The 24,221-nt window shown below is 46.6% G+C and overlaps 1 protein-coding gene across 2 annotated transcripts in view; it reads left to right on the forward strand.

The window, feature by feature from the left end:
* GFRA2 (GDNF family receptor alpha 2) overlaps nt 1-24,221 on the forward strand; it is a 112,035-nt gene that overhangs the window by 25,255 nt on the left and 62,559 nt on the right. For both annotated transcript variants that reach the window (XM_003412488.4, XM_064272730.1), the window contains exon 4: nt 15,031-15,385. In XM_003412488.4, coding sequence (XP_003412536.1) covers nt 15,031-15,385 — 355 coding nt within the window. The remainder of the gene's footprint in view (nt 1-15,030; nt 15,386-24,221) is intronic.

Genomic DNA, 24,221 nt, shown 5'->3' on the forward strand with positions numbered 1-24,221 from the left:
TGTTGGGAATGATTGATTAGAGAGGGAGATTTGAAAGTTTGGAGGAGAGAAGGGGTAATTGCAGGAGTGATGTCCTTGAGCTGGTGAGAAGGAATGAGTCCAAGGCATAAGTGGCAGGTTGGCCTTTGAGAGGGGCAGGGACCCTTCCTCCTAGTAACATAGAAAAGGCAGAGCTGGGTCTGTGGGTGAGACTGGTTGGTTACTGCCTTCGTGGGAAGATGAGTATCTGCCCAAACCTTCTATTTCCTCCAAAAGTATGAGGTAAAGTAATCAGCTTAGAACAAGAGGAGAGGAGACAGAGGGAGAAGAAAATGTGAAACGACCATTTTAAAATGGCATTTGAGACTTGAAGTTGGGGATTTAAAGTGAGATAAGGCAGCCTGGTCATGTGTTTTTCTCTGGTGACATTCAGCTGCTCAGGTGCAGGCCCAGGATTGGCGGGTAGTTTGGTTTAACTAGGGTTGTTGGTTAGTGAGTATGGTAGAAGGAGAGAGGGGCTGAGAAGTTAAGGGTATTTGCATGAGAGGGGTGGTAATGGAAGCCAGGAAGTCTAAGCTGGGTGAGGAGGGACATGAGGACATGGGGGTGGGGAGGATGATTGAGAGGGAGCAAGTGGCTGGGTCAGTGGATTAGAGGTGTAGGTGAGGCTAGGGAATTGCTTGAGTGGGAGTATCAGAACGGGAGCTGGAAAACGAAGGTATGGTGGTCAGAACTTGGGACGTTTCATGTCAGTATTTCAGGGGTGATGTCGTTGTCAGTGAAGGCAAGGACAAGGGTATGGCCAGGGTGCTAGGGAGCTGAGGTATAACAAAAGAGATCAGTGGAGGCAAGAAGGCAGATGAACCTAAAGGTCCTGTGTTGCACAGATCATCCTTGTTGGCATGGAAATCACTAGGAATGATACCAGGACAGGGGTGGAAAGGAGGATAGTGATCCAGGTGTGAAATGATTACAGAGAAAGGAGAATGGTTGGGTCAGCAGATGACAGCCCTGAAGAGGAAGAGGGAGATTTGGTGGCACGAATTTCATAGGAGCCAGGGTGTTTGAGGCAGGAGAAATGGGTCAGAAATGGTAATAAGAAAGAAGGCCATGCCACCACCCCTGGGCCCTGAGGTCAGTCATCCAAGATTTTGGTGAATGGTCCTCAGACATGAAATGAAAGAAATACTAGTTTTTTTTTTTTTTTTTTTGGAGGCTATGAGTCGATCTAGACTTCTTACAGTAAGAAAAGCATATTTTACAATTAGCAAACAAAATTTTAGCTTGTTGAGCTAGATGTCTCCCAAGACCATGGTTGCCAGCTCTTGGTCCAGTAATTTGGTTCTTCAGGGAGTTTGGATGTGTCTGTGAAGCTTCAAAGACTTTGCCTTGGTCAAGTTGTGCTGACTTCCCCAGTATTGTTTAATGTCTTACTCTTCACCAGAGTTACCACTTATCTATTGTCTAGGCTGGGGACCATGCTCTCGTGGGACATCTAGCTCAATTGGCAAAACATAATTTATAAAGAAAATATTCTACATCCAACCATAGTGAATGGTGTCTGGGGTCTTAAAAGCTTATGAGTGGCCATCTAAGATACTCCATTGACCCCACCCCATCCGGAGCAAGGGAGAATGAAGAAAACCAAAGATACAAGGGAAAGATTAGTCCAAAGGACTAATGGACCACAACTACCACAGCCTCCACCCAACTGAGTCCAGCACAACCCGATGGTACCCAGCAACCACCACTGACTGCTCTAACAGGGAATACAATAGTGGGTCCTGGACAGAGCTGGAAAAAAAATGTAGAACAAAATTCAAACTCACAAAAAAAAGGCCAGACTTACTGGTCTGACAAAGACTGGAGAAACCCGGAGAGTATGGCTCCCAGATACCCTTTTAACTCAGTTCTGAAGTCACTCCTGAGGTTTACCCTTTAACCAAGGATTAGACAGGTCCACAAAACAGACAGTAATACATATAGCTCAACCATATATATGAGACTAAATGGACGTACCAGCCCAGGGGCAAGGATGAGAAGGCAGGAGGGGGCAGGGAAAACTGGACAAATGGAAATGGGGAACCCAAGGTTGAGAAGGGGAGAGTGTTGACACATTCCGAGGTTGACAATCAATGTCACAAAACAATAATGAGAAACCAATTAGTTCTGTAAACCTTCATCTAAAGCACAATTAGAAATTTTTTTTTTTTTTAGCTTATGATACCTCAAATCTTTTGTCCATTCCCCATAAATAAAAAGTGCTGAGGAAGGATTTAGGTCAATGACATCAATATTAAATGCTTCAATCTTGGTTATTAGTTGTAAATACAAAATTAAAGCTGATGTGCCATTGTGGGAGTTGGTGTAGAATAGTAAAAATCCTAAAACATGTGAAAAAATAAAAACTACCTTTAAAAGGATGTGAGAGCACTCAAAAGTGCTGAAAAACATCCCTTCGAATGCGAAATAATGAAATGAAAAATTTAATTGCTAGAACCACAAATTTAAGGCTAATAAGCCCTTTGGAGAAAAAATTCTAAAAGTGGTTAAAATTTGACAAAATAGAAAATAATATTCAGAAGCACCTACATTGATTTTTTAAAAATTGATCTTCAGTGAATTTGCTACTCATCAAACAGATTTTTGGATGGTTGGCCTGCTTCCAAAAATATGGCCTCCCCTGGAGAGTGTTATGGTGGCCACCGTGTTGTGTTAGGGCTGACCAGGTTCTGGTAAGGGCAGGAAGGTGAGCGCAGAGTTCAGAGAGACAGTTGAGGATACAGGGAGCTTGTTGATAATGGACTAGGATTGCCAGGGGAAGGCTTGCGAGGGTGGGAGCAGTGGGAGCTCTTGGACATACAGAGCAGTAGGGAAGGAGGGTTTGGGCCCTGTTAGATCCCTGGGTTTTGAGTGGTGACTGAGAGGACTGAGAGGCTAGGCATGCAGTGACTGGCCTGATTACCTCTTTGGGAACCTGAGGTATGGCTTCAAGCTAGGTGGAATGGGACCCTTGGCCACCACTCCTAGTGAAAAGGATCCCCTGAGGCCAGTCCCATGACGCCTGCTCTCTTAGGCCTTCTAAATGGTCAGAGGGTCCTCTGAAGTTCTCCTCTTGCTCATGGAGGGAGAAGCTGTGTACTCTTTTATTTTTTTTGGTGGGGGGGCATAGTGTTGTACAGGCTGGAGCAAGGGGCACACAGGATGGCCTCTTCTACTAGCGGGGCAGTGTGAAGGTGGGAGAATGGAGAAAGGGGGATCTTCCCAGCCAGGTAACACATTTTTAAACAGGCATTTATTGAAAATTTACTATGGGCTAGGGACTGTATGAGGCATTTTCATCTATATTATCTTGTTTAATCTTTAGCTTAGTTCTGTGTGTAGGCAGAGTGAGGGGTGTCGTATTCACATTTTGCAGATGAGAAAAACAAGGCTCAAAGAGATTACATAACTTGTGCAAGCTTGCTCTGCTAATTGGTGACCCTGCTGGGTCTTCCAGCTCCCAAGCCACTGCTGGACCAGAGTGCCCTGCTCTTATTCAGCAGCCCAGTTGTGAGCAGGGAGACTTGTCAATCTCAAGAGCCTCAGACAAAGGGGAAAGTTTTCACTTGTTACTTCATTATAATCTCTCACATGCACTAGAATGTAAGCTCCAGGAGGGTAGGAACCTTGCCAGTTTTGTTCATTTCTCCAGCAATGCTTGACACATGGTGGATGCTCAGTTAAGTATTTGTTGTAAAAGTGAATGAATCCCCAGGGAGGGCCTGGGGATGACCTGATAGGTGCCAGAGGTGTGGAGGTGATATTGGGGTGGACAGTGTCCGGCAATCTCTTCTCCTGACCCCTCCCTTTGTGTACCTGCCCTTCCTGTCTTCCCCATCCAGCCGGTTAGGGTTTGTTTATTCTAAATCTCGTTGTTAATTGCCTCCCTGCTCACTCTTTGGCTCCTTTGAAACAACCTGGGCTCAGTTGACCATCCTCATTTTTTTTTGTGTGTGTGTGTTCTTTTTTTGTGTGTGTGTGCTTTAGGTGAAGGTTTACAGAACAGATTAGTTTCTCATTAAATAATTAATACACATATTGTTTTGTGACATTGGTTGCCAACGCTGCAATGTGTCAACACTCTCCCCTTCTCGACCTTGGGTTCCCCTTTCCATTCATCCAGCTTTCCTGTCCCCTCCTACCTTCTTGTCCTTGCCTCCGGGCTAATGTGCCTGTTTAGTCTTGTATACATGGTTGAGCTACGTGACCATCCTCATGTTTGAAGCTCTCCTCTTGGCATGCATGAAACCATCTTTTCTTGATTTTCTTCCCACCTCATGGTCTACTCCTTTCCAGTTTCCTTTGCAGGCACCACTAAATCACAGAGCTCTGTCTAGCTCCTCATCTGTTCTTTATTTTCACCTTCAGCCTAGGCACTCTCATTTAGTCGTGACTTTCAATAGCCTCTGATATTAATTATGCTCAATTTTATGTCTCTAGCCCAGATCTCTTTCCTGAACTGCAGACTCATTTATTCTTCTGCCTGTCAACATTTCCACTTGGATAGCTAATAGGCATCTCAAACTTAAATTGAAAACTAAACTATTGATTTAGTTCTGCCCCTCTTTCTTCACTTGATGTCTTTCCTGTTTTGTGAAATGGTGCCACCATTCGCCTGGTTGCTTAGGCTGAAAACCTATGAGTTTTCCTTGGTTTCTATCTTTCTTACTATTCCATATCCAGCCCATCCTGTTGGCTTTATCTCTAAGTGATAGGCAGAATATGCTCATTTTCCACCATGTCTACAGTCAGCACCCCAGTCCAAGCCACCACCATCCTCCATTTGCTACTGCAACCATCTTATAACTGGTCTCCTCTTTGTCCCTCTCTTCTGAATTCCATTATATTATTGTCTTCTAAGCATTTACCGATACTTGAAATTACCTTTTTTGTTTATAAGTTCAATACCAGTCTTCCTCTCACCAGAATAAAAGCCCCTGGAGATCAAAGACTCCGTCTAGTTCACAGCCAGATTTCTAGGACCTGGCATGTAGTTGGTGCTTGAAAATATTTGTTGACTGACAACTGACAGTTTGACTATTAACAGACAGGGACATGGATGCTGGGGGTGGATGAGGCAGGTGTGGTCGAAAGCACTGTGGGTATGTGTGTGCTGCTGGGTAAATCCATGCTGTGTGCGTTTTCACAGGGAGTGTGATGATTGGCCTGTGGTTCTGGCTTGTAGGAGTGGGGTGGGACAAGGGAAGATTTTCTAGTCCCTCTAAGCCCTCAGTGACCACGTGTCTGTCAGTTTGTTGTACTGTGGTGGTTTGCATGTTGCTATGATGCTAGAAGCTATGCCACTGGTACCTCAAATACCAGTAGAGTCACCCATGGTGGATAGGTTTCAATGTATCTTCCAGACTAAGATAGACTAGGAAAAAGTCCTGGTGATCTGCTTCCAAAAAATTAGGCAATGAAAACCTTATGGATAACATTGTCCAATATAGTGCTGGAAGATGAGCCTTTCAGGTTGGAAGGTACTCAAAATACACAGTGGGTGCAACAGTGGACTCAAACGTAGCAAAGATTGTGAGCATGGCGTGGGACTGGGCAACGTTTTGTTTCTTTATACATAAAGCTGCTGTGAGTTGAAGCTGACTTGATGGTACCTAACAACAGGAACCAAGTCCCCAGAGTCCATGCACTGTGTGTCTAGGGAGTAGGCAGGAGCGTTACAAAATGTAGGAGACCATTAAGTTCAAACCGCTCATTTTTTCAAGAGAGGAAATGGTTAAAATGAGACCCAGAGAGGACAGAGATTTTTGTCTGGGTCTCTGGTTGGAGGCAGAGGCAAAATTAAGGCCCAGGTTTTCCAACTCCCAGTTGAGTGGTGGCGCTCTAGAACTTGGTACAGGGGCTCAGTGTAGGCTCTGCAGCCAGAGATGGGATTAGAGGCATGTGACCAGCTTTGAAATTGCTGGAAGGCAAGAAGGGAAGCTGAAACCCCATTGGCTTGGAAGTATTTCAAAACCGTTAGTACCTTACTCCTCTTCCCCCAGGGAGAGGCCTGTTTGATGAGCCCCTTGGTTGGGTGGGGTGTTAACCCACCAGGGGCATGCTCAGGGGGCCGCAAACTGCTGGGGGTGGATTTGGTAAGGTGTGTGCTGGGTGGGATGTGTTTGTGCGGAGAGCGGGCCATGGGCGGCTCAGCCTCTGCTCCAAGTCATTGGCCCTCATACCTTTCAAGGTGGCACCAGAATCCTAGGGAGCTTGTTAAATCCAGGTGCTTGGGCCCTAGCCACAGAGATCCTGATTGAGTAGGTCTGGGTGGGGCCTGTGCAGCTGTATGTAATAGGCTTTTTGAGTGATTCGCAAGTGTGCCAACATTTACTGCTTTAAATCATGCATCTAGACTGGCATGCACACTGCTGGCAGAATGGGAGATGGGACATATGGATACTTATATTTTAATAGCAATGCATTTTAATGTTCAAAAATACAGAGCTGGCATAGATGCTATCACTTAAGACAAATAGGCCAGTATTGAAATTTTTAAGGGAATCAGTTTAAGAAATTAAAAAATTTCATTTAAGAATTAAAGAATTTAAAGAAAAATTAATCAAATATATAGATAGGTGGTACTTGGAATATGGTCGAAATTATATAGGTGGTACTCCAGTGCCGGTTGTTTCGTAAAACCAAACCAATTGCCATCGGGTTGATTCCAACTCATGGCGACCCCATGTGGTTCAGAGTAGAACTGCTCCATGGAGTGTACAATGGCTGTGATCTTTTGGAAGTAGATTGCTAGGCCTTTCTTCCAAGGCACCTCTGGGTGGATTGAAACCTCCAGGCTTTCGGTTAGTAGCTGAGTGCTCAATTGTTTGCTCCACCCAGGGACAGCTCTTTGGTAAACCCAGCCCAATATAAATGTCAACCAGATATTTAAAGAATATCAGATTGACGAGATACTCACATACTCTCAGGCAGTCTTATGGTATAGATGGGGCATTGTCTCAAGGGAGCACACCAGGAGCGAAGAGGAGAGACTGGGGGAGTCTTGGCTGGGGTGGGAGTGGGGGTGGAAGGAATGTGGGAGGCTAGGTTGGAACTTGTGTTTGTGAAGCCTTGCCCGCCCCCTCTCACTGTGCTCCCCCTTGCAGCGTCGGTGGGATGGGGAAAAGGGAGGGTAGAATGAAGCCAAAATGTGTTCCTAGGGGTTGAGAGGTTGAATTCACTAAGGCTTTGGAAAGTGCCAAGTGTTGTAAAATCCCTAGTCACACTCCCTGGGGCAGCTGTTTACCATTTACTCCTTGAACAGGTCTGGCCCATTGAGCCTCCCATCAGCGGGCCTGGGAGACTCAAGAGGAGAAGGCAAGGGAACATGTGTCTGGAGAGAGGGCCAGGGTGGGACACACTCTCCCAGTTCAGCCCAGACCTGGGGAGACTGTAGCTCCTAAGTCCCTTTCAGGTCTGTCGGCCTCAGATCTCTGTGTGGGAAGGGATGGGGTCTAGGCTTCTTGAACCCGTTGTACCTGCCGTTTGGGCATCTTAGTTCAGGGGCCAGTAACTGTGGCCAGGTGAGAGTTGTGAGGGATCCTGTCAGGTGGGGTCTGTGCTTGGAAATCCCCACTTTCTTTCCCTTCCTCAGCGGGGATTGTGGAAGATGAAAACAAAAGCCTTCAGCACCTGAGAGAGGAGCCTGAATTTCAGACAGACAGGCAGTGGGATGGAGTGAGAAAAGGGCCACTCAGTCAGCCCTTTCCCACCAGCGCACCCATGAGCATGTTGTGTGAGGTACATTTTACTGATTGCTTATATGTGCCAGGCTCTGTGTTGAGCCCTTACAGTACTGCCTCATTTTCGATGAAATCCATATGTGGGAGGCCTGCTTGGAGAAGGGGCCTGGAGAGAGAGCCAGGATGCAGGCAAGCTCCTGGGCCTTCCTCCACAGCGGAGCGGGGCTGTCATCGGGCCCACTCGCCCACTGTTCTCGCTCAGTGGTACCAGAGGGGGCATCTTCCTGGCAACTAGGCGATTGCTGTTACTATTGCTGCATTTCTTGATTTTTTCCTAGGAAATTTACCAAGTTTTGGCCTAGGGGTTTACATTTCCCACCCCCTAGCAAAAGCTTTCACTATTCAAGCTCCAAATGGAAGCAACTGAGGCTATAATTACACCGGCATTAGCTCAGGAACATGCTGAGAGGAGCGGGAACAGAGCACCTGGGGAACCTAAAAGCAGCCACAGGCCTAAATTAGCTGCTGTTCCCGTTTGCTGTTGTCACCCTGCTCCTCTCTGGAGTCCTTCTCCGGCAGCCTCTCTCCTCCACCTCGGCCCTAAGCTGCTTCTCGGCCTTAAGCTGCTTCTCGTTCCCTCCTGCTAGCCAGCCGGCCTGACAGGTGTGCTGAATGCGAAAGAACAACCTGGTTGGCTGGGAGAGCCCTTCCTGCAGAGGCAGTCTCCCCAGAATAGCCCGCGGGTAGACAGGCATCCGTAGGTCCTAGCCTGAGTCTGCAAAATGGTTGGGCAGCAGTTGTGGAAACTGCTTGGGAGGCCAAACGCCCTAATGTGGCGACAGGGCTCTGCATTTATCTAACCCTTGTTTAGCTCCCACTGGCATCTCTGGACATCCCCTCTTTCAGTCTCTCTCTCCAGCTATCTTGAATTGCTCTCAGTTCCTCCCAGCCATTGTCCCTGCTGTTCCTTCTGCCAGCACGCCTTTTCTGCTTGTTTTGCTTCCTCTTACTCATCCTTTAGGTTTCAGCAAAGATGCCACTGCCTCCCCGATGCCTGCCTTGTCCCCCCAAGTCTGGGCATAATGTTTTCCTTTGTACCCCTACAGCACACTGTACCTCCCCGACACGGAGCTTTGCATTGATGTTGCCTACTCCTTTGTGTCCCTAGCTATGTCTCAATTAGGGCTATAATCCCACTGTCTGAGGAAGTACCTGGCACACAGTAAAAACAAAACAAAACAAAAACCGGTTGCTGTAAAGTCAATTCCAACTCATGGTGGCCCCATGGGTGTCAGAGTAGACCTGTACTACCTAGGGTTTTCAGTGGCTGATTTTTCGGAAATAAATCACCACGCTTTTCTTCCAAGGCACTTCTGGGTAGACTCAAATCTTCAACCTTTTCATTAGTAGCTGAGTGCGTTAACTGTTTGTACTACCCAGGCAGATGACGTTGTTGTTAGCTGCCATCAAGTCAGCCCCCAACTCATGGTAACCCATGTGTTACACAGTAGAACTAGTCCATAGGGTTTTCTTGGCTGTAATCTTTTTTTTTTTTTAAATTGATTTGGTGATTTCCTCTTCGAAGTTCTCTTTTCTTGGTATAGAGGAATCCAACTGATTTTTGTATGTTTATCTGGTATCCTGATACTTTGCCAAAATCTTATATTAGTTCCGGTAGTTTCCTTGTGGATTCTTTGGGATTTTCTGTGTATAAGATCATGTCATCTGCAAATAGAGACACTTTTACTTCTTCCTTACCAACTTGGATGCCCTTTATTTCTTTTCCTAGCCTAATTGCTCTGGCTGGGTCCTCCAGCACAGCGTTGACTAAGAATGGGGATAAAGGGCATCCTTGTCTAGTTCCCGTTCTCAAGGGGAATGCTTTCAGACTCTCTCCGTTCAGGACAATGTTGGCCGTTGGCTTTGTATGAATGCCCGTTATTATGCTGAGGAATTTCGCTTCTATTCCTATTTTGTGGAGAGTTTTTATCATGAATGGGTGTTGGACTTCATCAGATCCCTTTCCTTGAGCTGTAATCTTTACGGAAGCAGGTCACCAGGCCTTTCTTCCACAGGCATATAATACCAAAAAACCAAACCCATTGCTGTCGAGTCAATTCCTACTCATAGTGACCCTACTGGACAGAGTAGAACTGCCCCATAGGGCTTCCAAGGAGTGGCTGGTAGATTTGAACTGCCGACCTTTTGGTTAGCAGTGGAGCCCTTAACCACTGGGCCACCAGCGTGCTTAATAGGCTCTGGATAAAGAGTTGTTAATTGAACGGTTAGGCCTTAATTTCTCTTTTATTTTAAGAACAACAAAAGAGGGAACTTCTCTCTTTCTGCCTTTATGGGCTGTTGTTGGCTAGGCAAGGTGTTGGGATGGGTGGCTCAGTCTTTGTCGATCATCCTCCATCTTCCACTTCTGGACTGTGCCCCATATCAATACTTGATTATACAGTAAAACCTGCAAAACCCAGAACCTGTGTGAGGGGGAAATCTGTCAGAGAAGGAAAACTAGAATATTTTCCACTAAGCCCAAATTTTCCACTAAAGCGTCTGATAAAAAAATGGTAAGACTGCACCCTGTCGGAGGTGAATAACTTGCAGTTATTCAAGGCATATTCAATAACAAGGCAGGTCCTGTCGAATTCTGGCTTTCACAGGTTTCACTGTATATAGTTCCATATTGACTGAGGTTGCCTCCTCAGTATGAGCTTTGCTTCCTTAATAATATTTGTTAACATTTATTGAGCAGTTAGCATAAACTATACCCTGTTCTAAGTACATTTATTCTTTCACTCATCAAGTATTTATTGAGTACCTACCTTGTGCCAGATCCTGTACTGTGTACTGTGGATACAGCAGTGAGCACACCAGGCAAAGCTCCTGCTCTCATAGAGTTTATATTTGATAAACACAAACACATCAATGAATATCCAGTGTGGCAGATGACAGTGAGCATGTGGGAAAAATAACTCAGGGTGAGGAGCAAAGGGAATGAGGGGAGGTGGTTGTTATCATGTGTGGGGTGGTCAGGAAGGATTCACAGATAAGGTAGCATTTGAGCAGAGACCTGAGAGAAGGGAAGAAATGAGCACGGTGGTTATGGGGCTCGGGGAAGCCTTCCAGTCAGAGAGAACAGCAAGTACAAAGGCCCTGGGGTCAGGCCATGTTTCGTATGTTCCAGGAGGAGCAAGCATGGCTGGAATGGAGTGACCCAGGGGAAAAGTAGTAGGAGAAAAAGATCTGAAGTAGAGGGGATGAGGTCATAGAGCCTCAGCCATAGAGCAGTGCTGGTTAATTTAAATGCAATATGCATTGTATGTGTAATTTTAAATTTTCTAGTAGTCACATTAACAAAGAAAAAAGAAACAGGTGAAATTAATTTTAGGAATATACTTTTGTTTAATACAACATTTCCAAAATATTATCACTTCAACATGTAAATCAAGGTAAAAAATGATTAATGAGGTATTTTGCATTCTTTTTCTTATTAAGATTTCAAAATTTGCTGTGGATTTTCAAAATCTGTTGGAACCTCTTATTTCAGACCAGCCACATTTCAAGTTCAGTAGCCACGAATGGCGAGCTGTGACTGTCACGGGCAGTGCAGATGTAGAGCCTTGTAGGCCTTGCTGAGGACTTTGCTCTGCATGATATTGGGAAGATTTGGGGCCTAGGAGTGATAGATCTGCCTTCCAGCTGCTGTGTGATGTTGTAGGGCAGGGTTGGGGTGTGAGAACAGAGTGGGAAGACCAGCAAGGAGGCTCTTACAATAGTTTAGGCAAGCAATGGTGGCAGCCTGGACCACAGTGGTAGCAGGGGTGGTGGTAAGAAGTGGCTGGATTTTGGATATACTTTGAAGGTAGGACTTCCAAGTTTTTCCAACATGGTGCATGTAGGGGTGAGGAGTCAAGGAAGCACCAAGATTTTTGGCCTGAACAACTGGAAGGATGTGGGGAAGACTGGGGGTGGTGGGGCAGGAGACAGGCTTGGGGGAAATAGGGGTTTGGTTTGGGACATGTTAAGTCTGAGCTGCAGGTAGTGTTGTCAAGTGGGCAGTTGGATGGAAGCATCTGGAGTTCAGGGGAGAGGTCTAATCTGGAGATATAAGTGTGGGAGTGAACAGCATGGTGGTGGTATTTCAGGTTGTGAGACATGATGAGATCCCTAGGGAGTGAGTGCAGAGAGAGAAGAGGTGGACAGAGGCCCAGAACACCCCAGTGCCGGGCAGTTGGGGAAAGGAGGAGCAAACAGCAAAGCAGGCTGAGAAGGAGAGCCCAGGGAGGTAGCAGGAAGTAAAAGAAGTGGGAAGTAAGTGAGGAAAGGGGTTGAGGAAGGAGGGAGTGATCGACTGTCAGATGCTGCCGATGGGCTGGGTAAGATGAGACCTGAGGATTTCCGACTGTTGACAAAAGGCCTTTCTGTGGTGAGGTGGGGGCAAATGCCAGGCTGGAGTGGGGTGAAGAGAGAATGGGAGGAGAAAAATGAGACAACTGGGACAGACGACTTGTTTGACAGACAACTTGTTTGAGGCATCTTACTTTAAAGGGGAGCAGCAAAAATGGGGTGGTATGTTGAGGGGAGTGTATGGTCACAAGGAGGTCTTTTTTTTAGAGTGGCAATATAATAGCATATGGGAACGGTCCAGTAGACAGGGCAAAACTGTTATGTGGAATAGAGAAAAGGATTATGAACTGTTGCACTCATGCTCACAACAACTCTATGGGGTAGGTACTATTTTACAGACAAGGAAACTGCTGCAAAGGTTCAGTCACTTTCCTCAGGTAACACAGCTACTTAGTAGAAGAGCCAGAAGTTGAACTCAGATGATTCAATTCTAGAAGGCCCAGCCTTGACCGCTCTGCTGTATTGCCTCTTAGTTTCCTAGCTAGATTTGTGAGCTCTCTGAGGGTAGAATACACTTTTATATCCAACACAACACCTAGCAGAGGACTGTGCAGAGGTGAGGCTTGATAGCTCTTTAAATCAAGAGATCAGAGCATGAGGAACTGTGTGCTGGAAAAAAGGGCTTCGAACTGGTTCAGAACGGCTCAATAATTGCCGACATAAATTACATAAAGGGCAGGGTACTGTTGCATAGCAATCAAATCTCTTGCCAGTAGGATTTTGACCTGAGTAGGAAACAAACCCTGGTGGCGCAGTGGTTAAGTGCTACGGGTGCTAACCCAAGGGTCCGCAGTTCGAATCCACCAGGCTCTCCTTGGAAACCCTATGGGGCAGTTCTACTCTTTCCTACAGGGTCGCTTTGAGTTGGAACGGACTCAACGGCACTGGGTTTTTTTTTTGTTTGTTTGTTTAGGAAACAAACAGCAGTGCCCTGCTCAAAGATGGCGGTGGGCTGCGCCACTTTGAATTTGTGTTGCTCTCCACAGTCCTGCCAATAATCCAGTCTCCCGCATGGATTCTGAAAGTTTCAGGAGTTGAAGCGGGAGACTGGATTATTGGCAGGACTGTGGAGAGTGACACACATTCAAAGTGGCACAGTCAGCCGCCATCTTTGAGCGGGGCCCCGCTGTTTATTTTCTACTTTGGATCAAGATCTGAAGGGCATCAGATTTGGTTGCTATGCAGTGAATGCATACTGGCCTCATTTACATCAGTAGTTACTGAACTGTTCTGAACTGATTCAAAACCTTGGCTGAATCAGTTAGCTCCTCGCCTGGGCTAACTGGTGGGAGAGAAGGCATGGTTTCTGACTGGGTCCTTCCTGCCACCTTTTGTGACCTTGAATGGAGGGTGGCTCAGTAAATATTGAAAAGCCTTTGTTGGGTTGATGGAGAATGAATAAAAGGGTTATAGGTCAGCCTAGATCTTAAGCCGATGGTTCTCCCTGGTGCACCGTGGTGCTGATCTGGGATCTGGTGCTGGCTCAGGTTTGCTAGCAGTGGTCTGGGTGACCTTGGGCAAACCACTTGCCCACTCCAGGACTCAGTTTTCTTATCTGTAAAATAAAGAGGCTGAATTAGATGATGTCCCGATCCTGCTCCCATCCAGCTCTACTAGAACCTCTCAGGAAGGCACTTGCAGGCTGAACTCCTGCTCCCTCTCTTCTGCCTGTCATCAGGACAGCCAAGAGGTGCACTGTAGGTGGACATTGGCTGGTGGTGGGACTGGGTGGTCCCTGGGCCATGTCCCCCCCCCCCCCCCCCCGCCGAGAACACCTGTGACTTGTGGGGTGGAGGCAGCCATCACAGAGGGAACGTGATTGCTGGGAATCCTACTTGTTCGACGCTCAAGGGCAGTGGCACAGAATTCAGAGGTCATGGCACTGGCCCCAAAGTCCCAGTGTCCCTGCCCTTTGGTTGGTTATGCGATGGGCCCTGTTAGAGTTCTGGCTGTGCTTTAGCCTTGCCGGGACACTGCTGGGACTCCTAGCCCAGTGCTTCGTTTTTAGTGCTTCTCCACAGGTGGCAGTGGTACCCTGCCTCCCCGGCCAAAAAAAAAACATTCAAACTCAACTGCCGTTAAGTCTATTCCAACTCATAGCTACGCTTTAGAACAGAGTAGAACTTCTCCATGGGGTTTCCAAGGCTGAAAATCTTTGTGGAAGCAGACCCCACATCTTTCTCCCACAGAACAGCTAGTGGGTTTGAACTGCCAACCTTTTGGTTAGCAGCCGATTGCTTTAACCAGGGCGCCTTCCTGCCCACCCTGAGGGGGTTTTTTGAGCCATGTGGGGCAGTTTTGGTATCTCAATGGTGGGGGTGAGGATGGTGGTAGTGGTGCTATTGGCATTTTGTACCCTGGGGCCCGGGATGGTGAAGATCCTGTAATGAAGAGTTGTCTCATTCTAAGCTTCTCCAGCGTGCTGCTGGAGGTGCAGTGTGTGCAGTTTGAGGAGCAACAGGGCAGTAGCTCAGGGACCCCGGGGGCCAGTCTTGGCTCAGCTGCTGTCTAGTTGTGTGATCTTGAGCCAGTCACTTTATTTGCCCATTTCTCACATTTGTAAATGGGGCCATTCATACCTAGCTGCTTGCCTTTTAGGCTTGTGGTACATTTTAATTAAGACTTTGGATTAATAATCATCATCATAATAGTTCACCATATATATAGCTTACTTTGTGCCAGGCACTGTCCTAAGCACTTTATGGACCTGTACATTAACTCATTTACTCCTTACCACAACCTTATGAGGTAGGTCCTATTAAATTATCCTCATTTTACAGATGAGTAGAGTGAGGCAAAGAGCAGTCCCTGAAAGTATGTTGAAGAGTAGGAGGTGTCCCCCAGCACGTGGGCAGCTGTGTTCTCCACTGTGCCTGTGCGGGCCTCTGAACTGCTCTCTTCCTTCCTCCTCCAGGGACAGGGGCAGACCCGGTGGTCAGCGCCAAGAGCAACCACTGCCTGGATGCTGCCAAGGCCTGCAACCTGAACGACAACTGCAAGAAGCTGCGCTCCTCGTACATCTCCATCTGCAACCGCGAGATCTCGCCCACTGAGCGCTGCAACCGCCGCAAGTGCCACAAGGCCCTGCGCCAGTTCTTCGACCGTGTGCCCAGCGAGTATACCTACCGCATGCTCTTCTGCTCCTGCCAAGACCAGGCGTGTGCTGAGCGCCGCCGGCAGACCATCCTGCCCAGCTGCTCCTATGAGGACAAGGAGAAGCCTAACTGCCTGGACCTCCGCAGTGTGTGCCGGACTGACCACCTGTGCCGGTAAGAGCGCCGCCCCCTGTTCCGCTACCTGCTCAGCTCTGAAAGGCGTTGGCAGGCAGGTGACCTTGTTGCTTGGGTGGTGTTCTTCCTTCTCTGGGGTACATTGGATTATGACCCTCAACCCAGGAAAAAGAGTGTCAAAAAGAGTTAAAACTAACTTGGGCATGTGCAAACTCAGTTATCATCCATTCATTTATCCATCCATCCACCCATTCACTCATTCATCAGTCCGTTCATTCATTCAGCACACACTGATTGTTTGCCTCCTATGCGCCCAGCCTTATGCTAAGCACTGTGAGGGAAACTGAGATGAACACCCAAGCTTTTAATTTAAAATCAAAAGAACCTTGGAGTAAGAAGGGACCTTCAACCAATTTAATTCCACTTGTAAAGGAATCCCCACCTACTATTCCAACAGAGGTCATGCGGCTATCAGGGAAGTGGCCCTTGTTAATCAAAGAGGCAGCTCATTCCAAAGTGAGAGCTGAGTCAGGCAAGCATTTGGGTGAAGCATGGGCTCTGGAGTCTGACAGTCTTGGATTTGAACCTGACTTCCCCACTTAGTAGCTAGATGACTTGAGCAAGTTTTTAAAAAGTTTCCTGAGCCTCCATCCCTTAACTTGTAAAATGGGAGTAAAATAACCTACCTCACAGGGTTATTGTGAGGATTAGATTATATAATATGCATGAAAAGTTTAGCACAGAGCCTGGCATATATTAAATGCTTAATAAATCTGGCCTAAGTATTAGGAAAGTTTTATTTTTTTAAATTTTGTTTTTGTTGTAGTGAGTTGAAATTTACTTTGTAATCCTCATTTTTTCCCTATTTATTTGTTAAGCATATATTGAGCCCCTATTGTGTGTAATGCGCAGTTCTAATCCCTGGAAATCATAGGTAAACGTGATGCTCTCCCAAGATCACTCAGTCTAACACTGCATTCTTTCCATTATTGCATACTGGCCTGGACAAAATGTAGTGCCTGTCAGGGTGGAGAAAAGTAGATCATTTTTGAGATGATTGGTCAGTAGAATTGAGAGGACTGGGTGACTGGCTAAAAGCTCCCTCAAGGCAAGACCATTTCCATTTTGTTAACTCCACATCCTAGTTCAGCACGTAAACCTGGCACATGGTGAGCACTCTGTAAACCTTAGTTGAATGGAAAATGTTAATAGTGACCGCCATGTTTCCTAGTTGAATAACTATGGGGTGATGAGCCATTCAGTAGGGGTGGTATTGGATGTGATGCATTTGAGGTGCCTGTGGGGCATCCCCATGGCAAGGTCTGGAGAGCATTTGGACATGTGGCTCTGGAGCTCAGTAAAGAGGCTGGAGTAGAGAGATGAGTTTGGGAGTTGTTGGGCACTTCGTTGGTGATTAAAGCCACAGGAGTGAATGAAATGGTTATGGAGGGTTGGTAGAGCTCAAGAGGAAGTCTAGGCTGGAGACACCTATGGACTTGGGTCTCCTCTGTGTTTGGTGATAAGTGAACCCATTGGTGTGAACAGAAAGGGCAGAACTCAACAGGAAACTCCAGTGCTTAAGGGATGGGCACGGGAAGTAGAGCCTGAGAGAGGATGCTGGGGAAGTGGAAAGACAACCAGGAGAGAGTAGGCCCAGAAACCAGAAGAGAAAGGGGTTTCTGGAGGAGAGAGTGGTAGAGACATGGTGCCTCACAGAGGACCAGTGAGTGTGTGTGTGTGGTGTGTGCATTGTGTGGGGTGTGTGTGCATTGCGTTGAGTATGGCAGTTTGGAAGTCACTGGTGATGGTTCTGTGACCACTTTGAGTGGAGTGGAGGGTGGAAGCCAGATTGCAGAGGACCAAGGAGTATCAGGGAGGGCAGAAGTAGAGACAGTGGGTATAAGTCACCTTCTTGAGAAGGAAAGTAGGCAGGGGACAGTGACAGCAGAGCAACGTGGGATGAAGGAGGGTTTCTATGTAATATGGGAGAACTAGCGCCTGCATGTACCCTGAAGGGGAAATGTTTCTTTTTGTGGTTTGGAAAACACATGGTGCTAGAGTTCAGAGAAGGGATCGGATCCCCAAGAGCTAGCTGCAGGGCTCAGGGAAAGCTTTGTGAAGAAGGTAGGCTTTTCTCTTTTGCTTACTTGAAAATACAACTTGGTGCTTACAAAAACTGATTGAGGCAATTTGAAATAAAACTATGTGTATGACAATGGAATGGCTAGAAATAGAAGCTGAGCCCTAAAAAGGAGGGGGGAGCAAATGTGGCAACAGTGTAATGAGCAGAGTTACTGAGCTTGAGCTCTGAGTATCCTGGTAGCTGAGGATAAAGGGGAAACTTCATGGTCCACATGATTCCCAAAACATGATAGAAGGGAGCATAGTAATTCTTATATCGGGACACGTTCTCTCTGTCAAATAAAAATTTGGACTTAAATAACCAAGCTTAACCTGTAACTGTTGAGTCAATTCTGACTGATGGCAATCCCATGTATTACAAAGTAGAACTGCTCTGTAGAGTTTTCTTGGCTGTAATCTTTAAGGAAGCTTTCTTCTATGGCGCTACTGGGTGGGTTTGAACTGCCAACCTTTAGGTTAGCAGTGGATCGCAAACTGCTTGGACCACCCAGGCTCCTTACACTTAGATAGGGAGAGGCTTTATTCAGGAAGAAAGACTATTACAACAGGGAGAACTCTTTGATCTCAGAGATCTCCAAAATCTGCAAGTATCTCAGAATCAAACAGAAAAAAGCTTCTCTTTTAAGATGAGGAGGGGCATACAGAGATTAGCAGGACCTTTTAGGCAGGAGTTGGATATGCAAGGGGAATGACCACTGAGGGTCTGATGGGAAAAATCGGCTGTGGTCAGCTGATTCCCAGGAGAAGCTGATGAGGGGGCACATTGTACTTTCTTAGTTGTTGGCTTGTTCAGGCTGGAGGCAAGCAGAGGTCAGAAGAAGAGGAGCCTGGTTAAAGTTTGGTCAAGACAAAGGAGGGTAAGAAATGGGCAATTGGGAACACTTGGTCACCTTCTTGTTCTGATGGTAACATGACTCTGTCAGGTGGGCTCTTACCCAGTGTGCGTGGAATGACAGCATGCATGGACAAGGAACCAGGCCTTTACAGGAGCCAGTGAGGATCCAGCAATGAGTCCAAATCGAAGAATGATGACAAGCCTGGAGCTCTCAGGACCCCATGAATTTGTGTAGGCGAGGAGCACCCAACAGCCAGATGACTGCAGGGAGCCTGGCAACGGGAGTCCTGGAGTCAAGCACCCCTCAGATGTCTGAACTAGGAGAATTGAGCAAAGGAAGGGCATGAATGTCAGTACCCCCTTAATCAGCATTGTTTTGTTGTTGTTAGTTGCCATGGAATTGGCTTCAACTCATGATAATCTTGTGAATAACAGAGTGAAGCGTTGCCCGATCCTGTACCATCTTCATGATCATTGGCATGTTTGAGCCCTTGGTTGAGGCTATAGTGTCAGTCCATCTCATTGAGGGTTTTTCTCATTTTCATTGACCTTCTTCTTGAACAGCCATGATGTCCTTTTCTAGTGCTTGGTCTTTCCTAATGATGTATGCAAAGTAAGCAAGACGAAGTCTTACCACCCTTGCTTCAAAGGAGCCTTCTGGTTGTATTTCTTCTAAGACTCATTTGTTTGTTCTCCTGGGAGTCCTTGCCATCCATCCAATATTCAGTATGCTTCACCAGCACCACAATTCAAATGCGTCAGTTCTTCTTCTGTCTTCTTTTTTTTATCATCTAGCTTTTGTATACGTATAAGGTGATTGAAAAGAGAATGGCTTGGGTCAGACACACCTTAGTCTCCAAAGTAATATCTTTGGTTTTTAAAACTGTAAAGAGGTCTTTTGTGGCAGGTTTGCCCAATGCAGTACGTCATTTAATTTCTTGACTGCTGCTTTCATGGACGTTGATTATTAATTCAAGTAGAATGGAATCCTTGACAGCTTTGATTTTTTTCTCCATAGTGTTGTTTATTGGTCCAGTTGTGAAGATTTCCATTTTCTTTACAGCATCATTTTAAGAAGGAATAATATAGTGTGGCTTCTAAGGGGTCTGTGGCCCTGAGTGAAATAGGAGAGTTTGGAGTAGGTGAACTTGGTGGCTGTCGTGGATTGAACTGTGCCCTCCAAAAATATGTGTATCGATTTGGCTAGGGCATGATTCCCAGTATTGTGATTGTCCATCATTTTGTCATCTGATGCGATTTTCCTATGTGTTGTAAATCCTATCTCTATGATGTTGATGAGATGGGATTAGCAACAGGTCATGTTAATGAGGTGGAACTCAATCTACAAGATCTGGATTGTGTCTTGAGCCAATCTCTTTTGAGATATGGAAGATATAGAAGAAAGAAGCTAGCAGAGAGAGATACCACCAAGAAAGCAATGCTGGGAGCAGAGTGCATTCTTTGGACCTGGGTCCCTGCACCTGAGAAGCTCCTAGGCCAGGGGAAGATTGATGACAAGGACCTTCCTCCAGAGCTGACAGAGAGAGAAAGCCTTCCTCTGCAGCTGACACCATGAATTCGTACTTCTAGCCTCTGTGAGAGAATAAACTTGTTTGCTGAAGCCATCCACTTGTGGTATTTCTGTTATAGCAGCACTAGATAACTAAGACAGTGGCTTAGAGAAGGTCTGTTTGAAGAGACAGAGGTATTTAAAAAATTTTTTTTTATTGTGCTTTAAGTTGAAGTTTACAAATCAAATCAGTCTCTCATACAAAAATTTATATACACCTTGCTGTATACTTCTAGTTGCTCTCCCGCTAATGAGACACACGCCTTCTCTCCACCATCTATTTTCATGTCCATTCAGCCAGCCTCTGACCCCCTCTGCCCTCTCATCTCCCCTTCAGACAGGAGCTGCCCACATAGCCTCATGTATCTACTTGGTCCAAGAAGCTCATTCCTCACCAGTATCATTTTCTATCCTATAGTCCTTTAGTCCAGTCCAATCCTCAGATAGAGGTATTTTTACTTTTTTTTTTAGCCTAGTGGTGGTAGAAGCTTAGAACAGGAGACTTAAGTGATAAACTTCACATCATGGAACCAGAAAAGTGTTTAAACAAGGCCAGGTAATTGGAGGGTCAAGGACTGAGGAATCCTAGGAGCGAAGGGTTGATAGTTTCCGAGAGGCACTGAGTCAAGCAGCAGGCTCCAGGCTTTGGGATATGAATTTAAACAACAGCAACTTCAAGGCCTATAAAAAGTGCTGTGTCTCTTAGATCATTGAATTATGCGCATGATTCACTTTGTGAGGCGTGGGGTCATGAGTAGGAAATTCCAGTTGCTCCAGGATATGGCTGGGTGAGCTCCTGATCTAGAACCAGGGTATTCCTCCAATCCCACCTCCTCCTAACTCCTATCCCACCCATCATGCTCATCCACATGCAATTTTAAAGTATGATCCTGGAAGTGGTAGGAAACGAATTAGGGTGGAACCTGTGTTTAGGATGAATCTGGTAGGAGCCTGGGGAAGTATCACAGCATGGTGAAGTGCCATTTAGAGAGCTTTGCCTGTGGCTTAGAGATGAGGTTTGGGACGGGTTGGGAGAGATGTGGTGGAGACAAACACACAGAGATGACAGGTGGCCAATGGAGGTGCTCACTGTGGTAGCCCTGGAGCCAAGCGACCTGTCTTCTCTCCTTGCTCTGCTCCTGGTCTCCCAAATGGCCCTGGATGGCCCATTTCACTCCTTGTGACCTCAGTTTCTTCATTGCTCAAGCAAGTATACTCCATCAATTTGTCTTCAAGGACCCTTCCAGTTCTATGGTTCTGATTCTTCTGAAGTAGTTTTCCAGCCTGCCTTCTCCCCCTGTTCCTACCTTTTCCACTTGAGATTAAATTACTGGAAAGATGAGCTCTGGTATAAGAGGAAATGACCAGAGAAGCCTCTCAGGTTGGATTGTGTGGGAGGGTGTATTTGAAAGACCTTTCTCCCAGTCTCTTCCATGGAGCAGGCCAGAAGGAGAGGAGCTGCCTTCTTTTTATGCTCTTGCAGGCCTGACTTCCTGACCCACGTTTTTCTCTCCCCATTGTACATGGTAGAGCCCATGTGGCCCTGTGCGTCCTTATTGTCAGTACCAGGGGGCTGACGGGTGGCTTGAGAGGGGCATCTGGAGAACAGAAGCCTGTGCTCTGAGAAGGGGCACTCCATCCTGCCCTGGGAAGGGATGCTCATCTTCCCATCTCCAGGTCTGGCTTCCTCCTCGTTTACATTTTTCTTGCCAGTTGGCCAGGGTGAGTGTCACAGGTGATCTTTATTTTGAAAATGGGAGAGCCACCCCCCAGACCTTCCTTTCCTGGATCTTTACTGAATGAAGCTGGCCTTGATGGAGGTCATGGAAAAGCCTCTCTTGGAGTTGAACTTTGGGAACGGGGCCCTCAACCTTGGGCATTGCACCAGAACATGCCTTGTGGTCCAGTGCTATAGTGCCCAGTCCTGACTTAGCCAGGCCCACGATCCCCCTCTACAACCTCCTTCTGCTTGGGTAGCTGGCCCAGCTGTGCTCAGGCTTCTTGCTTCTTGCTGAGTGAATCTTGGCCCAGGATTCTTGGGGGGCAGCTCCATCAGAGCTTACCTAACCTGGCACTGCATTAAAGCAAGTCCATTGATTTGCTATGAGGCACACCTAGTGGCAAGGCTAATACATCACCCGTGTGATATTTAACAAACTCCGTTGTGCTGTCTTATTAAATGTCACTACGATAAAGTGTTCGAGGCTTTCTTTGATCTGGGGTTTGCAGAAGCCTTCAATTAAACAAGGATATTTCCTTGCTGGGTCCTGGGGGTTATTGGAAGCACTTCTGAATCCTCCATTCACCCTTCGGACCTAGATCAGTTTGGAGTCAGTGACTGAAGGAGTCAGTGGTTGGAAGCTCCCTTCTCTACCCATAGTTCTGACTCGTTTTGAAGTTGCATCCCCAGAGACCAAGCTCTGATTCATATTCCATGAGCCTTTAGAGCTATAGGCTTAATAAGCTAATGAAGGATCTAGGGAAGGCTGAGAGGGCTTTTCCTTTAAAAGTCTTCTGACAAGAAGTCTGGAAACCCCAGAGAACCTCTTGGAATGGATCCATAGAATTTGGCCGAATTTTTTCACCCTAGCCCCCCAGTGGGCCACGACCTACTTTTTTTTCTTTAAAGCACAATCTCTTAGTTTCCACCCTCTCAGGTTACACTCATTGCAAGGATGACCTAAAATTTTTTTTCTTAAGTGGTTTTTGGAGGGTTGTGGGAAGGGTAGTTCTGTTGTCCTGTTGTCAACTGTGTCGCTTCAAGGCCTCGTTTGGATGAGGCCTACTGAAATGCCTTATTTCTTTTGGTCTGCTGAGAACGTATAGGGTATAAATAGCTCCTTGTTGGCCCAGTGCCATATTCTGGGTTGTAATTTAACCTCTGGGTGCTGAGGATGTATTTAAATAGATGCAGCCTGGGGCTACCCTGGCAGCCTGGGTCCTTTAGTGCTGTGGACAAGGTCCTCGTCCAGAGGATTGTTAGCAAGGCAGGAGGAGTTGGGCTCCCCCTCCCTGCAAGGCTGTCCTCAGAGTGGGAAGGAGTCCTTCTAGCAAATGCTTGTCTGGCTTGGTGAGTGTCCACTATCTTTAGACAGCGTGGGTGAGCAGGCCTGGGTTTTGATTCTTGGCTCTTTGAGGCTGTCCCTCAGCTTCTTTTTGATTCTACAGAGAACAGTGATGGATGCTTTTAGCAGCTTATCTCTAATGGCAGCAAATGCTTATTTGCATGAACCCAAGAGGGCACAAATGTTTTGACTTGTTTACTAGCCTAAAGGTTGGTGATTTGAACTCACCCAGCGGTATCGAAGAAGAAAAGGCCTGGCAATCTGCTTCTGAAAATTCACAGCCTTGAAAGCCCTAGGGAGTGTAGTTCTACTCTGCACATATGGGGTCGCCATGAGTCAGAATCTACTTGATGGCAACTAATAACAACAGATGGGCTGTGGGGCTTCCAAACCTTCACTTCCTGTAAAGAAGTGGTTCTTAAAAATCTTGAAATTATACTCAGTTTTGTGTGTATTTTCTAGAGAGAAACTCCATGCTTTCATTAGATTTGCAAAGCGTTCCTTGATCCCCTCAAAATCTTAAGAACCTCTGCCTTCTCTAAATGACCAGCTCAGAGTGGTTGCCTAGAGAAGGGATTATGAACCAACCTCCTGGATCAGTAGCAAAGAGGGCTGTGATTGAGTAATGTTGCCTGCCATGGGTGTGGGAGGGCCAGAATACATACCCAGATGGAAGCCAGCCAGTCATTGCTGGGGCCTGGTAGAGGTCCTTGCCCTCATGGTACTTACAGTCTAATGGTAGGACTCTGTGTTTATTCCTTCTGTAATGGAAATAGAGCCATATTATAAATTAAGTGATAGCATTTTCCCTCAGTTTTTCTTGAAATCCCAATTCTTTTCTGCTAGTACCAGGTCTCTGGTGGCACTGGAGAGCAGCCCCTTCATGGGCAATAGACAGGTAAACCTCACTGAGGAGCCTGCCTGGCCTTGAGAAGAGCTCAGAATCCAGTGGCTGCATCCATTTCAGAGCAATGCCGTGCTCAGGAGTGCCAGGCGGTAAAGAAATCACCACATTCCTGAATAAAACCTTTTTTGCTAAGGTTGAGGGAGTCCCTGGGTAGTGCAAACAGTTAATGTGCTTGGCTGCTAACGGAAAGGTTGGAGGTTCCATTCTACCCAGCGGCACTGCCTAAAGCAAGGCCTGGTGGTCTACTTCTGGAAAATCATCCATTGAAAACCCTATGGGGCACAGTTCTACTCTGACACACATGGGGTCACCATGAGTTAGAGCCAACTCAATGGCAACTGTTTTTTTTTTTTTTT

This window comes from Loxodonta africana, chromosome 19 (assembly GCF_030014295.1).
Source record: "Loxodonta africana isolate mLoxAfr1 chromosome 19, mLoxAfr1.hap2, whole genome shotgun sequence".
Lineage (NCBI taxonomy): Eukaryota > Metazoa > Chordata > Mammalia > Proboscidea > Elephantidae > Loxodonta > Loxodonta africana.